General features: G+C 39.7%; 1 protein-coding gene across 10 annotated transcripts in view; it reads left to right on the top strand.

Annotated features, from left to right (window-relative positions):
- MPHOSPH9 (M-phase phosphoprotein 9) overlaps nucleotides 1–16,774 on the top strand; it is a 56,190-nt gene that overhangs the window by 29,398 nt on the left and 10,018 nt on the right. For all 10 annotated transcript variants that reach the window (XR_003607452.2, XM_028092450.2, XM_028092445.2 and 7 more), the window contains 3 exons: nucleotides 9,849–9,896; nucleotides 10,798–10,862; nucleotides 12,298–12,399. Coding sequence is in view for 9 of the 10 variants with exons in the window: in XM_028092450.2 (XP_027948251.2) it covers nucleotides 9,849–9,896; nucleotides 10,798–10,862; nucleotides 12,298–12,399 (215 nt within the window). In the remaining variant the exon portion in view is untranslated. The remainder of the gene's footprint in view (nucleotides 1–9,848; nucleotides 9,897–10,797; nucleotides 10,863–12,297; nucleotides 12,400–16,774) is intronic.

Here is a 16,774-nt window from a genome sequence, read left to right as displayed (position 1 = left end):
CCATCAATTTCAGACATTATATATTGACTTCCTTCTGTATAAGGAAGGTCACAGTTTAGCTTTTTTACACCATCTGCTCCCAATGCAAACACTTCTTTCTCCTTTCAATGTGATTTATATATTAAATTGATTTTGAGAAGCTATTCTTTTACATTTTAACAACTCTGAGATGTTGGTATACATCTTTATGCCATGGTGTTACTTAATTGGCAGCATTTCTTTCCCCTTTTAGTAGTAAGTAATAGTAAATAAAGTAATGGTATGATTTCTGTTCAGTGATGTCTTAGATTTAAAACAAGATGGATTATCATTACCAGTTAAATCAGTATTCAGTATTTCTTACTGTCTGTGTAAATATTGTTCAGAGCTAAGCTGCAGTGTACAGTGATTATGTTTCCTTTCTCTAACAACTTATATTTTTCCTGGAATTGGTAATTGCCTTTTTTAAAACTGCTTAGTATCCTCTGTTTAGCACTTACTCCCACCTCCAGATACTTTTGCTTCATTATGAGCTGCTTTCTCTTGAGGTCAGATACACAGATGTCTAGGACTTGACTTCACCATCATTCTGGGGATGGTCTTTGCTTGTTTTCCTGTATTAGATCTCTCTCTTTTTTTTTATGATTTTTATTTATTTTAGAGAGGGAGAGAGTGGGGGGAGGAGCAGAGGGAGAGGGACAAGCAGACTGTGCTGTGAGTGCAGAGCCTGATGAGGGGCTTGATCCCAAGACCCTGAGATCAGAACCTGAGTCGAAATCATGAGTTGGACGCTCAGCCGACTGAGCCACCCAGGCGCCCCATGGATCTCTTGTGTGCATCCTGTGTCTTCTTTCTTGGTTTAATTCTGTTTTGCTAGAGTATATCTCTAGAAATACAGGGGAGATGAATACATGGGAGAATGTATGAAAAAGAATACATGGGAGATGAATTCTGAAGCCTTCTATATCTGAAAACATTTATAGTTTACAGTCACGCTTTTAAAAAAGCACTTTAATTTTTAGAGCAGTTTTGGATTTATAGAAAAATTGAGAATGAAGTGCAGTGTTCCCATATACCCTGTACAGGTTCACCTGTTGTTAATGTCTTATATTAGTATGGTATGTTTGTAACAATTAATGAGCCAATATTGATACATAATTATTAAGTAAACTATTAAGTAAATTCCATAGCTTATTTAGATTTCCTTTGTTTTTACCTAATGTTCTTTTTCTGTTCCAGGATCCTGTATTACATTTAAGTATCATGTCTCCTTAGGCTCCTTTTGGCTATGACAGTTTCTGACTTTCCTTGTTTTGATGACCTGGACAGTTTTGAGGAGGACTAATCAGGGATTTTGTTGGATGTCCTTGGGATTTGTCTGATGTTTTTCTCATGCTTAGACTGTAGTTATGGGATATTGGGAGGAAAACCACAGAGGTAAAGTACCATTTTCAGCACATCATATCAACAAGCCCTATGTTTTTTTATTTCCTTACTTTCCTCAGTAAAGTTTTGGGAGAGAGTGGATATAAATACTCTGTTCAGTATGTCATATTTGATTAGAACTTCACAAGATTTTGGTTATTACTGTTCTTATTCATGTATATTAACAGTATAATTTTTGTGTGTGAACACATGATGAGATCCTGATTTTTAAGACTTTTTGTATGTTTTACTTTTTTTTTTTTTTTTTAAGATTTTATTTGAGAGAGAGTGAGTACAAGCAGAGTGAGGGGCAGAGGGACTAAGCAGACTCCCTGCTGAGCGAGGAGTCCCACACAGGGCTCCATCCCAGGACCCTGAGATCATGACCTGAGAAGTCAGACGCTTAACTTACTTAGCCACCCAGGTGCTCCTTGTATGTTTACTTTGACATAATACCAGAATTATAGATAGTTGCAAAAATTGTATAAAAGCTTTCCATATACCTTTCTTTTTTTTGTTTTTACGATTGTATTTATATGAGAGAGCAGAGTGAGAGAGAGAGATGGAGCACAAGCTGGGGGGAGCAGGAGAGGGAGAGGGAAAAACACACTACCCTCTGAGCAGGGAGTCCGACGTGGAGCTCAATCCCAGGGCCCTGGGATCATGACCTGAGCCAAAGGCAGATGCTTAACTGACTGAGCCACCCAGGCGCCCCTCCATATATCTTTCATCTTGAGTCTAAGTCTTTTTTTTTTTTTTAAGATTTATTTGAGAGAGAGAGAGAGAGCATGAATGGGGGGGGGCAGAGGGAGAGGGACAAGCAGACTCCTGCTAAGCGGGGAGCCTGATACTGGGCTCTATCCCAAGACCCTGAGATCATGACCTGAGCTGACGTCAGATGCTTAACTGACTGAGCCACCCAGGCATCTCATGATTCGAAGTCTTAACATTTAACAGTATGTGCTTCATCTATTTTTTGGTGGTTCCATGTGGCAGTGGCTGCCCTATTGGGCAGTGCAGATATAGAGAACACTTCCAGCATTGCAGAAAGTTCTGTTGGATGGCACAGTTGTAGAATATTCTTCAGTTTGGGTCTGTGTTTTGCACAGTTAGATTCAGGTTGTTAGAATGAATGCACAGGAATACCGCAGAAGGAAGCTGAGCCCTTCTTAGCACATCCTAGCAGGAGGCACATGTTAACGTTGTATTAACTCTTATCTCTTGGTTAAGGTGGTGTTTGCCAGGTGTCTCCACTGTAAAGTTCTATCTCCCCATTTGGAAATTAAAAAGTATTAGGAGATATATATGTGTATACACACACACACACACACACACACTTACACACTTTTTATTTAAATTAAATTAGAATATAATGTATTATTGGTTTCAGAAGTGTTTGTATATCATTTTTGGAGAAATTTCTTTCAAGCCCTTTGTTCATTTTTTAATTGGGTGGTTTTTATTTTTTTATTTAAATTCAGTTAATTAACATATAATGTTTTACTGGTTTCAGAGGTAGAGATCAGTGATTCATCAGTCTTATATAATACCCAGAGCTCATTATATCACATGCCCTCCTTAATGTACATCACCCAGTTACCCCATTTCCCCCCCAGCCCCCCAGCAACCCTCAGTTTGTTTCCTATGATTAAGAGTCTCTTATGGTTTGTCTTCCTCTCTGGTTTTGTCTTGTTTTATTTTTTCCTCTCTTCCCCTATGATTCTCTGTTTTGTTTCTTAACTTCCACATAGGAGTGAGATCATATGATAATTGTCATTCTCTGATTGACTTCTTTTGCTTAGCATAATACTCTCTAGTTCCATCCACATCGTGGCAAATGGCAAGATTTCTTTTTTGATGGCTGCATAATATTCCATGGTATATATATATTGTATATATATATAACACATGTTCTTTATCCATTCATCTGTCGATGGACATCTGGGCTCTTTCAATAGTTTGTCTATTGTGGACATTGCTGCTATGAACATTGGGGTGCAGGTGCCCCTTTGGATTACTACATTTGTATCTTTCGGGTAAATACCCAGTAGTGCAATTGCTGGGTCATAGGGTAGCTCTGTTTTCAACTTTTTGAGGAACCTCCATACTATTTTCCAGAGTGGCTGCACCAGCTTGCATTCCCACCAACAGTGTAGGAGGGTTCTATTAGGGGATATTTTAAGACTTTGTAAATCACCTTTCTCTCATCAAACTTTTACCCACTAGCTTTAGCATCCACTGAGGAGTCTTTCCTGAAACAAGTAATTACTGTTGTGGTTGCCAAATGGTGGTTCCTCTATTACTCCTTCTACATTTTACTGAAAGGAGGAGCTCTCCGCTCTCTGTTATTTATATTAGTGTGGATTCACGAATTCTTATTTTGTTCAGTGAGTTACAGTTCTTTTTTGTTGTTGTTGTTATAGTTATAATTTTGATGCTTGCATTGTCCTAGTTTTGGCCAGTAAGATAAGTGTCAGGCTGGCTGACTCCTGTGTCCTTTGGACATGGTCATGTCATTCTTTGAGCATTATCCAGCAAGATATTCCAGGCTCATCTTGTACTTTCCCAGTCCCAGCCCTAAATCAGTCATTTTTCCATGGAGCCCTGGTTCCTTTAGGTGGAAAATAATATTTAGAAATGAAGATCTAGGGGCGCCTGGGTGGCTCAGACAGTTAAGTGTCTGCCTTCAGCTCAGGTCATGGTCCCGGGGTCCTGGGATCGAGCCCCGCGTCTGGCTCCCTGCTGAGCGGGAAGCCTGCTTCTCCCTCCCCCTTTGCCTGCCGCTCCCCCTGCTTGTGCTCTCTCTCTCTTTGTGTCAAATAAAAAATAAAAAATCTTAAAAAAAAAAAAAAGAGAAAGGAAGATCTAACACTAGGTATGTTCACTGCTACTGGGATGCCATCGTTTTTAATTATTCATCAACTCACCGTAGTTATGTCGGAGTAACATGAAAGAGCACGGGATCACTGGAGTGTTGTTTTGAGCTGAAATTATATGAATGTTGCCAGTGATAACACTGTCTTCCTTTGCATTTATCATGTCGAATATTTTAAGCGTAGGGAAAGGTATACCGGGTGACACATAGAACATCCGTATATTTTGAGCGCAGGGAACGGTATACCAGGTGACACGTAGGACACCCGCACACCAGCCGTCCGCAAATACAACTGAAATACCCTCTTCCAGGCCTTTCTCTCCTGCCTGCTGTGCTGAATGTGCTGTTGGTTTTCCCCTTGCATTTCTACTTTTGCTCCATATGCATGTGTCTGTAAACAATATATAGTAATGTCTGATGTATCCTTAAACTGTATATGAATTGTATTGTACCACATATACTTTCCTGCAACCTTTTTTTTTTTTAAGTAGGTTCCATGCCCAAAATGGGGCTCGAACTCATGACCCCAAAATAAAGAGTCACAGATGCTACCCAGTGAGCCAGCCAGGTGCCCCTCCTGCAACCTGTTTTTCCATAGTATTGTTTCTGAGATTTACCATGTTGATACATGCAGCTTTTACTCATTTTTATTTAAACATATTTGAAGTTTTTCAGGTATATGAAAAGAATATTACATGTGGACCCACCACTCATCTTCAGATTTAAAATACAACAGATACAGTTGAAGCCCCCCACCCCCCATGTACCCATTTCTGCTCACCCCTGCCTTCCTGGGAGTGACTGATCTGAACAGTGTGAATGTCTTCCTATGTCTGTGTCTTACATGTGCTGTATGCTTAATCAGTTTTATTTGGCATATTGTAGAGCTTTTTATAAGTGCTGTCACACTGTTTTTACTATTCTGCAACTTTTTTCATTGGTAAGATCTATTCAAGCAGATGCATTAGCACTAGTTCATTTGTTCTCATCCTTGTGTAGTAGTCCAGTCACTCTGAATCTTCCACAATTAGCTATTTTCCTTTTGTCAGTTTCTTTTTCTTGCTCTTTTTTTCTTTTAAAGATTTTATTTATTTATTTGACAGAGAGAGACACAGCGAGAGAGGGAACACAAGCAGGGGGAGAATGAGAGGGAGAGGAAGTGGGAGAGGCTTCCTGCCGAGCAGGGACACCGATGTGGGGCTTGATCCCAGGACCCTGGGATCATGACCTGAGCAGAAGGCAGCCGCTTAACGACTGAGCCACCCAGGCACCCCAACATTCCATTTGTTTAAATAATCTCAAAGGCCTGCCCAGGTTCAAGGGAAGAAGAAATAGATACCACCTCTTGATGGGTGTGGCAAGGTTCTGGAAGACTGAGCAGATATTGTTGCTGCCATTTTGGGGATATATAGTCTGTCCCCTGAACCTAGGTACGTCTGTGTGTAGTGGCTGGGACTTAGAATATGAACAGTCATCTTCGTTAGATATTGCTAAATTGCTCTCTGAAATGGTCTTACCAGTTCATTTTCCCACCAGTAATGTATGAGAACTCTTATTTTCTAGATTATTTCCAATGCTTGCTATTGTCAGACCTCTTAATTTTTGCCAGTCTGTTTGATGTGAAATGGTTAATTAATATGTATTGCAGTTCTCTTCCCTTGTGGCTTGCATTTCACCTGGTGTTATCTTTTGTGGGTACAAGTTTTGTATTTTATTTTTTTAAGATTCTATTTATTTATTTGAGAGAGAGAGCGAGAGCATGGGTAGAGGGGCAGAGGGAGAGGGAGAAGCAGGCTCCCTGCTGAGCAGGAAGCCAACGTGGGGCTCCATCCCAGAACCCTGAGATCATGACCTGAGTGGAAGGCAGATGCTTAACTGACTGAGCCACCCAAGTGCCCCCAAGTTTTGTATTTTGATGTCCAAAATACAGTCTTTTCATTTCTGGTTTGGGCCTCTTTTATGTCTTGTGTACAAAATCTTTTCCTACTCAAGGATCAGAAAATTACTATCCTGTATATTGCCTTCCAAAATTATACAGCCTTTCTTTATACATTTAGGCCTTTAATCTACCCCCAGATTGCCTCTTATGTGTGGTGTGAGATAGAGATTGAACGTGGTTGTTTTTTCAAACGATTAACCAAGTGTCACAGCACCATTTTTTTAAAAAGTTCATTTATTTAAGCAATCTCTGCACCCAGTGTGGGGCCTGAACTCACGACCCCAGCATTGAGAGCCGCACGCTCCACTGATTGAGCCAGCCAGGCGTCCCTGATGGCACCATTTTTTAATAGAGTATTTTTTCCCTACTGACTTCTAATGCCGCTTCTGTTGTATATTATGTTGCTTTCCTGGATGAGTCCGTTTTGGGCTTCCCTAGTTTGTTTCGCTGGTTTATTTGTCCCTGAAAGGAAACTACATCATCTTAATAGCATTTTATAAGGAGCTTTGATTTTTGGTGTACTGCTTCCTTAACTTTTTTTTTATCTTTTAAAAATTATTTTTGCCATTTTATTTCATGTAAATATTACTGTCGGCTTATCACATTTTATAAAAAAAAAAAAAACAACTGCGTTTGGAGCAGTTGGCTGACTCAGTTGGTGGAGCATGTGATCCTTGATCTCAGGGTTTTGAGTTTCACCCACCTGGGTGAAAAGATTACTTCAAAAAAAACAAAGCAGGGGTGCCTCGTCGCAAGCTCTTCCAACTGAGCCAGCCAGGCGCCCCTATTTCTTGAATTTTTAACATTATCCATAATTATCATGGATGAAGATTTAGGTCCTTCACATGTCATTTGGCTAAGAGTATAGAATTCTAGGGTATATTTTCTTCCCATCAGATTCTTAAAGATTTTGTCCCATTGTTTTATGTTGCCATGAGAATATACCTGATGACTGAGTCTCTTCCTTTCTCCCCCTGCCCCAATCCTGTGTCTTTTGTGTTTTCTTCTTTCCCCCCATCTCTCTTATTTTGAAAGCTTTAAGCCTACAGAAAAATGGTACAGGTGGTATGACGAAAACCTCTGTATATTCCTTGTCTAGTTCACCAATTGTGAATATTTTACCACATTTGCTTTATGTCTTCACAACATTATAGATTTTTTTCCTTTCGCCAAACAATTTGGGAGTGAATTACAGACACTTGAGATTTCACTCCTAAATACTTCAACAGGTGTCTCCTCAGAACAAGGACGTTCTCCTACGAAATCTCAACACAGTTCTCACACTCGGGGAATTTAATATTGATGCAATACTAGCATCTAATATACAGTCTGTGTTCAGATTTCCCCAGTTGTCTAAATAATGTCCGTCATAGGTGTTTTGGTTTTTGCTTTTTAATTCACACTCCAATCAAGGACCACACATTGCGTTTAGTAAGTGCGTTTCTCATTCCTTATAAATGAGTTCAAAGCTCCTTCTGAAAGTTTTAGCATCTTATCCTTGGTACCCTTAAATTCCATAACATTATATGTCTTGATACAAGTCTTTTTTCATTCACTGTTGGAGGCACAGATTCTTCCAATCTGGAAATTAATGTCCTTTGGTTCTATAGACTTGCTAATGTTATTTCTCTGTTGATTTCCTTCCTTCCTTCTCTGTTCTCTTTCTCTGGAACTTTTGCCAGTAGATGTTGTATTGCATGGGTTGATTTTCTAAGACTTGTGTGCTTTAGTTTCCATCATGGCCTCTCTGTTCTTTATCTCCTTGTCTTAGTATTACATTTTTTTTTTAAAGATTTTATTTATTTATTCATGAGAGACAGAGAGAGAGAGAGAGAGAGAAGCAGAGGGAGAAGCAGGCTCCCAAGGAGCAGGGAGCCTGATGTGGGACTCGATCCCAGGACCCTGGGATCATGACCTGAGCTGAAGGCAGACGCTTAACCATCTGAGCCACCCAGGCGCCCGTCTTAGTATTACATTTATTTTTGCTCTCATTTCTAGCTTCTAAGAGCTGTTTCTTGTTCTTCAGTTGCTAGTTTTCCATTGCTTTCTGGTCTTGTTTTATGAATATAACCCTGATTTCTCTGAGGATATTACTAGCTTTTTAAATGCTTTCTTTAGTTTTGATTTATTATTTTTTCTGAGTTAACCTTTCATTTTGAAGTCAGCTTCATATTGGATGTTTTTGCTTTTTTTTTTTTTTAAAAGTGTTGGTTCTTTTACTGTAGACTCACATTTAAGGGGGAGGCGGTCAAAGGCCATTTGGAGACTCTGTGCACAGATGGGGCCTATTTCCTACTAGCCTGGTAGCCTTTCCGTATAAGCAGTCATAGAGTGACGGACCAGCCGTTTGGTTAGGGAGCCTCCAGATGTGAGTATGTAGAAGTCTATTTTCTGGGATTGTTTGGTTTACCCAAAGAAGAGTCTCCCAGTCTCTTGTCATGCTCTGGTGGCAGTGAGGGATGGGGAGCCAAGGTGGTTTTTTTTTGTTTGTTTTAAACTTTTCCTTAATCATCATCTCCTTATCCCTTTGCTTCTTCCACTTGTTAGACTTGGGTTTCCGGAGTGGCATTCGTCTCTCACTCACATTTCCTGTGTCCTGTCGCCTGGCTGGGCGGGCCACTGCTGTCCTAGGCTCTAGCCACTCAACTTAAGGACTTTTAACCAGCTCCCTTTGGCCAGCCTGTGCTTCCACCCAGCCTGCTACTGAACCTGAGAGTCAAGTGCTGAGCCTCTCCGGGTTCTGAAGATACCAGCCGGCTCACCGTTAGCATCCCGTTTACAGGCACCGAAGCTTACAGCTCCTCTGCCTTGTTGCATCTTCATTGAGATCGCTCCTTTGTTGCACTCAACTCTTGGTTTCTCTGTAACTGCCTCATTGTTACTTTAGTGGGATCTTGGGATAAAAAGAAAATTCTTTGACCCTGTCTTCTTTAATAAGTCTCACACGTATGTATTTTTAAGGAAATTACCTAAGTATATTAGACTTGGGATGTTGCCTTTCCTCTGTGGAATTTATAAAAAAGAAGTATACAATTCAAAAAAGAATGCAAATTTTAATCTTTCAAAATACTGCTTACTTAAAGGGTCTTGACCGATGGTATGTAATTTTTGTTTTTATTTTGAAAAAATTCAAACTTAGGGAAAACTTGTAAGCGTGGTCCTGTTCCTTTTACCTAGGATCAGAGTTGTTAGCATTTTGCCATATTTGCTTCATCACCTCCTGTATAGGTATGTTCATTCACATACGCATTTTTTTTTCTTGAACCATTTGAGAGTAAGTTGTGGACATTATGCCCCTTTAGCCCTACATTTTGGTATGTATTTCCTAAGAACAAGGGCCTTCACAATTTAGCAACAAATTGCTAAACAAATGCAACAAATTGCTTGTGCAATTCACATCTAAATTATTATTTTATGGCACTTTTTTTTCCAGTTCAGGATCCAACCCAGAATCATGCCTTATATTCACTGCTCTTACGCCTCTAGTCACCTTCAATCTGGAACAGAGTGTTAACCTTTCTGTTTCAAGACCTTAGCATATTTGAAGAGTATGGACAGCTATTTTATAGACGATCTCTGAGTTGATATTATAATGTTTAATTTTGTGGTACATTTGTTTTTTCCCTGTAGCTCTTAGGAGAATATGAGTCCCTTGGAAAAGAACACGAAAGAGTAAAGGTAATGGTTGATCACTCATGTTCTGAGCTTCGCGGAGGGGCAGAAGCACCGGGTTGGAAATGAAGGGGGCTGACCCCTCCGTTGTTCCCATCCTCCATCCCCATTTAGCTGCTTGAGTGAGACCAGTCGCTTCATCTTCTCTGTCAGTATCCTTATTTTCAAATATTTGCCCACTTAAGTCATAAATTTTCAGATCTGTGTTAACAAATATTGAATGGCCATTGCATTTGAGATGAGTTGAGATGAAACTTTTAGAAGAGTATAAGGTATGATATACATGTAAATAATTATTTAATAATATTTAAATACAAAGCTTTTTAAAGCATTTGCTTTTTGTGGTGTTGAATTTATTGATTATGTTTGATTTCTTAATGGAAGCTTTGGGAACTACATATTTGAATTCAGTGAAACCCCACAGTGATGCTGTAAGTGGGGTCCAAAGTATTCCTGTTGCATAGGATACAGGGTTGTGGTCATTCAGGGTTAGAGGAAGGCAGGGAGGTGTTCTGGGGGCTCGGGAGCCGGTCACGACATCTGAAATCTCACCAGCACAGGTATCTGTTTTGCCATTTACTGAGGTTTTTGGGCAAGCTGTGGCTAAAACATGCCCATTTTAACACTGGATTACTTGTAATCATAATCAAGCAAAGCTTAATAAGCTATACCTGTTATTACAGGGGATGTATGTATGGCTCTTTGTATAAACCAGTGTTTTGTTCTCTCCGTTTTTCCCTTGAATTATACACTGGCTCGTGGTTGATGCTATATTTGCTGAGTATCTGCATAATTCTTTTTGTAGCTCTCTGGTGTAGTCTTAGGTTGGTTTCATATTATGTATTTTAAAATAAAATGAATATATCCTGAATATTTCAGTTATCGAATTTTTCCTTTATCTTCATAGGATATATTAAATACAACTGAGAACAAATTGCTTGATGCACATACTCAGATTTCTGATTTGAAAAGGTAAAATGTATTCTCTTACTAATAAGATAATGATGCCTCTATTGTTCTTCTAGCATTTAAATATGTGTCTGTACTGAAAGCAATGAAAAGAAAGTTTTTCTTGAGGACTTTTAGGCACTTTGAGATCAGGTTTTATCCTAATCTTCCCCTGACCTGGAAATACATTTGATTTTAACCGAAGAAGATTTTTTATTTTTAAAGATTTTATTTTTTTCTTTGACAGAGCCACACTGAGAGAGGGAACACAAGCAGGGGGGAGTGGGAGAGGGAGAAGCAGGCTTCCCGCTGAGCAGGGAGCCCGATGCGGGGCTCAATCCCAGGACCCTGGGATCATGACCCGAGCTGAAGGCAGACACTGAACGACTGAGCTACCCGGGTGCCCCGTAGCCAAAGAAGATTTTTAAACAATTAGAGTATATTGGTGGTTGTGTTTGAGGAGTGTGCATTTCCTGAGACATTATGTGTTTCATTATGCAAATGATTAGATATTTCTAATTGGCTTTGGAGCATGTTTTTGTATTTGCATTTGGAGATGTGTCCCTTATTTGGAGATTTTACTGCACTCCTCATGACTTCCATCGGAGAGAACATGAACGCTGTCCGGCCTTCTCATCTGCTCAGGTCTTTTCTGTGATGCATTCAGTTCTGCTGATAGCTTCCTTATCAGATTGGCATAAAGTGTCAGCCCGTTAGAGCTATTCTTTCTCAAACCTTCCTTGCATCAGGGTAGGCAAGAATTTGAGCTTAAAAGATGAGACAGAGACATATGCGCAGTTTAAAAGAACAGAAAGAATGCCAAGATAACCTCAAAGCAATTAATTGGCCAGAGTCCTATTTTCTGTTCGTTAACTTGAAAATAGGCTTTTATTCTGAACATGGCACAGATGAGGTGAGTTGTCTATAGATAGAGAGTGTTCAAGATAGTTTAGCCTCTGTGTCTTTTAAAAAAATTAGGAAGTTCTTACTAGCTCTTTTATTGGATATTAAACCTTCCTTTTTTGTGAAAACATTACCTATGTATATTTTGTATGCGTGAATATATATGTTTAGAATTAAATATGTTAGAATTGTAATTTATCTGAATCCTTGAATTTATTTTGTTTTTTAATTTCATTTATACCGTGTTTTGATCTGTAGTCAAATGTATAAATTTTTTTAATTTGTCTACATAAAGTCCATTTGTTGTTTCCTTGTCCTTCAGTTGTAGTATATGGTGTGTTTCTTTGTAGAGTTTAATGTACTTGCCTTTCAGTTTATGTTCCAATTTTGCTCAGCTTTTATGCTTACTGGTGGCATTTTATTATGAAAAAGGTTTACAGACCAGCGGTTCTTCTGTCACCCCTTTTCTAGAAGCGTCTGTTAAATAAATAAGTAATTTGTAGTTGAGCTATATTTTAAATTGTGTACTTAATTTCTCTTTTTACTTTTGAATTAGAACAATTTCAAAACTTGAAGCTCAGGTCAAGCAAGTAGAGCATGAAAATATGTTAAGTCTTCGCCATAGTTCTAAAACTCCCATGAGATCCTCACGTGCCAAGTAAGTTATTTTGTTTAATCTCTGTAAAGCTAGAAATAAGTGCACCCTTTTATTAAACTGAGAAGCTCCTCTGTCTAAGTCATAAGGAAGTCAGAGTTAAATCTCATTATAGAATGTAGATGTGTAAAAGCATCTAATTATGGGGCGCTTGGTGGGGCTCAGAGCATGCGACTCTTGATCTTGGGGTGGTGAGTTGGAGCCCCACGTTGGGCGCAGAGCTTACTTAAAAAACAGAGAAGTAAAACCATCTAATTATTAGATATCATAAAACCTCTCATGTGGGGGCATTTGCCAAAAGGACGAAATAGAATCAGATTGGGTGTAGAGACTTGGAATGTTTTCTTTGTTGACTCTGCCCAGCTGTGTGACCTTAGGCAAATCACTTAATTTTTTTGGAGCTCAATTATCTCTAAAAACAAGGACATTGAGCTAGAACATCTCAAAAGATCTTTTAGCCCTAAAATTCCAGAAATTTTATTCCTATGCTAATGGGCGGACCTATGAAGATCTTCATAGGTCGTATGAATTTTTCTTCTTAGTTTTTTATTCAAAATTAGCTCTGCTATAATCTCAGAGCATTATCTTGATACATTTATAGAGTGGTTTTTTTCATATTAGATTGGTTTTTAGTATGATTTTGTAAAGAATAAATGAGTAGATCATAAGGTCATAATATTGATGTGTATGAGAAAGATTGTTAAATTGTAAATTTTAACCTTTCTGGTCGTTGTCAAATGAGAAACTTCCTCTAGATCTTTGTTCATTGACCTTAAGTTAGAACATAGTGAATTATTTAAAGAAAAAATTTTGTAAATTCCTGAAATTGAACATTTGAGAGACAACAAGAGTGGGGTGAGATTGGGGTCAGGGAAGGCCTTTCTGTGGAGGTGACTTACGTAGGCAGGGAGGTAAGCCTTGTGCTGAGTTGTTGGTGTGGGCGGCATGAGGGAGGGGCCTGTTCCAGGCAGAGAGATGAGCTTTACTACGTCCATAGGTAGGAAAGAGCTTAACATGTTTTAAAGAACCTGGAGGAAGCTTGTGTGACCTGAATATTGCCAGCAAGGAGTGAATGAGCGCCGGATGAAATCACAGACTGTCATACATCGCTTTCTAAGCGATGGTCAAGAGTTTGGATTTTACTCTTAAGTCTGTTGGGAAGCCTTTGAAAGGTTTTATGTGGTAAAATTAGGTCATCTGATTTTTTTTTTCTTTTTTTTTTTGAGAAAGAACTCGAGCAAACAGGGTGGGAGGGACAGAGGGAGAGTGGGAGAAAGAGAATCTTAAGCAGGCTCCAGGCGCAGCGCAGAGCCCAGTGCGGGCGTAATCTCAGGACCCTGGGGTCATGACCTGAGCTGAAATCAAGAGTCGGGCGCTTAACTGACTGAGCCACCCAGGTGCCGCGGATTTCTATATTTTTAATGCACCTGCCAGGAGAAGATGGCGAGGAAACGTAGCAGCAGACACACTAATTAGGCGATTGTGGTGTTAGGAGAAACGGTGTTCACTGAGTGCTGGCCATAGAAATGGACAGAAGAGGAGGGTCTGCAAGAGATTCTGGATATAGAATCCACCGAACGTGGTTAAGAATGAGATGACAAGATTAAAAGGGAGGTGTCTGATAATACCTTGGTTTCTGTCTTGAGCAACTCCGGGTGCCATATATTGAACTAGGGAAGAAATGGGAAGGGCTGACCGTGGTATCGATAAGGATCAGAATTTCCATTTCGAGTATTTTAGTTTGAGATTCATACGAATTCCAAGTGGGAATCAAGCAGGTGATTATAAATTTACATTTGGAATTCAGAAATAGGGTCTTAGGCTAGAGTTACAAATTTTAGAATTATTCTGTAGTGCTTGACTCTGGGATAGATGATGGGTGTGTGGTGGGAGGTTGGTGTAGGATGAAGCTCTGAGGAGCCCCGATGTCTTGATGTTGGGGCCAGAAGGAGTTGGCACAAGAACCTGAGAAAGAGCTGCCAGGGCACTCGGAGGAACCCTGAAGTGGCCAGTGGTGTAGACACTGCCGAGAGAGCACCTGAGGGGACTGGTGACCCCTAGGTGCGCCAGCCAGGCCTTGATGGCCTGGAGAGTGGTTTGCGTGGAGGGACGGATGTGCACATCCGTTGGGAAGGTTGTGTAGAGTGAGTGAAAGTGGCCTATATGTCTAGCGGCTGGAACATTAATATATTGTGATATATTTATGTACGGTGCTATGTGGTGTGACAGTGCGTACATTAGATCAGGAATTGGCAAGCACAGCCCCAGCCCAAGTCCAGCCTGCTGCCCGTGTTTGTAGGGCCGTGAGCAGAGTGGTTTTTACATTGTTAAATGCTTGGAAAGGGGCGCCTGGGTGGCTCAGTCGTTAAGCATCTGCCTTTAGTTCGGGTCATGATCCCAGTGTCCTGGGATCGAGCCCTGCATCGGGCTCCCTGCTCTGTGGGAGGCCTGCTTCTCCCTCTCCCACTCCTCCTGCTTGTGTTCCAGCTCTCCCTATCGCTCTATCAAATAAATAAATAAAATCTTTAAAAAAAAGTTTGGAAAAAAATCAGAATAGTATTTTGTACATGTAAAAATTATATGAAATTCAAATTTCAGTTTCCGTAAATAAAATCTATTTATTCACCTATTGTCTGGCTGCTTTGCATTACAGTGGCAGATTTCAGTACTTGCAACAGAGATCATCTGGCCCATAAAACCTATTAAAATAAAATAAAACAAAAAGCCTATTTATTATCTCTTTGTAGGAAAAATTTGTCAGCCACTTAAGTTGATCATTAACATGATTTACTCTTTTTTTTTTTTTAAGATTTATTTACTTCGAGAGCACGAGTGGGAGAGGCAGAGGGAGAATCTCAAGCAGACTCCACACTGAGTGCGGAGCCCAATGTGGGGCTTGATCTCACAACCTGAGCTGAAGCCAAGAGTTGGTCGCTTAACTGACTGCACCACCCAGGCACCCCTAACATGGTTTAATCTTAAGAACATAATTTGGAACAACAAAATACCAGTTGCAGAAGAAGGATAGTATTTATACTGACTTTAGCATTTAGAACATATCTTACAGAGTCATACAGAAGTAGTAAAAGTATAACAATGTGTATGGAATGCTGAATACAAATTTAGTGAAAGTGGTAGCTGACCACTTACACTAGGGTTATGACATTGGAGGAACGATATTGGTGTGAGATACACAGGGGACTTGGCTTGTATCTGTAGTGTTCCACTGTTTAGCGGAAATAGAGCATAGAAGGTTCATAAGCAGATGGTACAGGAGTATAATCTGTATGTCTGTGCATGTTTGAAATATTTTATATTTTAAGTGAACAGGAACCAATAAGGGATCAGTATCCAGGATATAAAGAACTATAAATCAGTAAGAAAAATTCTCAATAGGGCGCCTGGGTGGCTCAGTTGGTTAAGCGACTGCCTTCGGCTCAGGTCATGATCCTGGAGTCCTGGAATCAAGTCCCGCATCGGGCTCCCTGCTCAGCAGGGAGTCTCCTCCTCCCTCTGACCCTCCCCCCCTCATGCTCTCTCTCAAATAAATAAAATCTTTAAAAAAAAAAAAAATTCTCAATAGAAAAATGATAAAAGAATATGAACAAATGATTCACAGAAAAAGAAACCTCTAAATGGCTGATAAAATTGAAAAGATGTTCATTTTACTAGTAATCAGAAAAATGCAAATTAAAACAAGCATGGGATACCATTCACACCATCAGACAGGCCAGGCCACACTGCAGCTCTGATCATTGTAAAATTTGGCAAAGATGTGAAGAAATAGGAACCTTCAAACTGCTGGTTGGACTGAAAATCGATAAGCTTGCCTGGAGCGTGATTTTGGCAATATCCAGTAAGACTGAAGATGTGTGCACCCCAAATTCCACAGTTCTGTTTTTGGATATTTACCTCAGAGGAATTCTTACACATGTTAATTGTAGCGTTGTTGAAAGGTGATGCAGAGAAACTAAAACACCAGCAGGAGAAAGGATAAATAAGGTGTGGCATATTTGTACTGTGGGTAAATAATTAAAATGATGTCCCTGTCTGTGTTAACATGGAGAAATCTGAAACATGTTGAGTAGAAACAGCAGCATTAAAAGGACGTGTGCATTATGTGGACCTAATTTAAAAAATACAAATGACCTTATATGCAGAATCTTCTGTCTTACCGATGAAAACAAGTATGGTAAGATGTTAGCATTTGTTAAAACTAAGTACAAGTGAGTGCTTGCAATAGTTTTTGTAATTTTCCAAGAATGTTTGGGGAATGTTTCTTAATTTAAAAATCGAGGGGAAAAAGGAAGGGAGCGACTGGGAGTTGACATGAAAATGAGGGAAGTTGTAAGAAGTGGCTGTGGAAGGGAGCAGAGAG

This window comes from Eumetopias jubatus, unplaced genomic scaffold (assembly GCF_037043125.1).
Source record: "Eumetopias jubatus isolate StellerSeaLion01/CBP00866 unplaced genomic scaffold, mEumJub1_p1.0 scaffold_16, whole genome shotgun sequence".
Classification (NCBI taxonomy): Eukaryota; Metazoa; Chordata; class Mammalia; order Carnivora; family Otariidae; genus Eumetopias; species Eumetopias jubatus.
The sequence above is the reverse complement of the archived record's forward strand: the minus strand, read 5'-3'. Positions and strand labels throughout refer to the sequence as shown.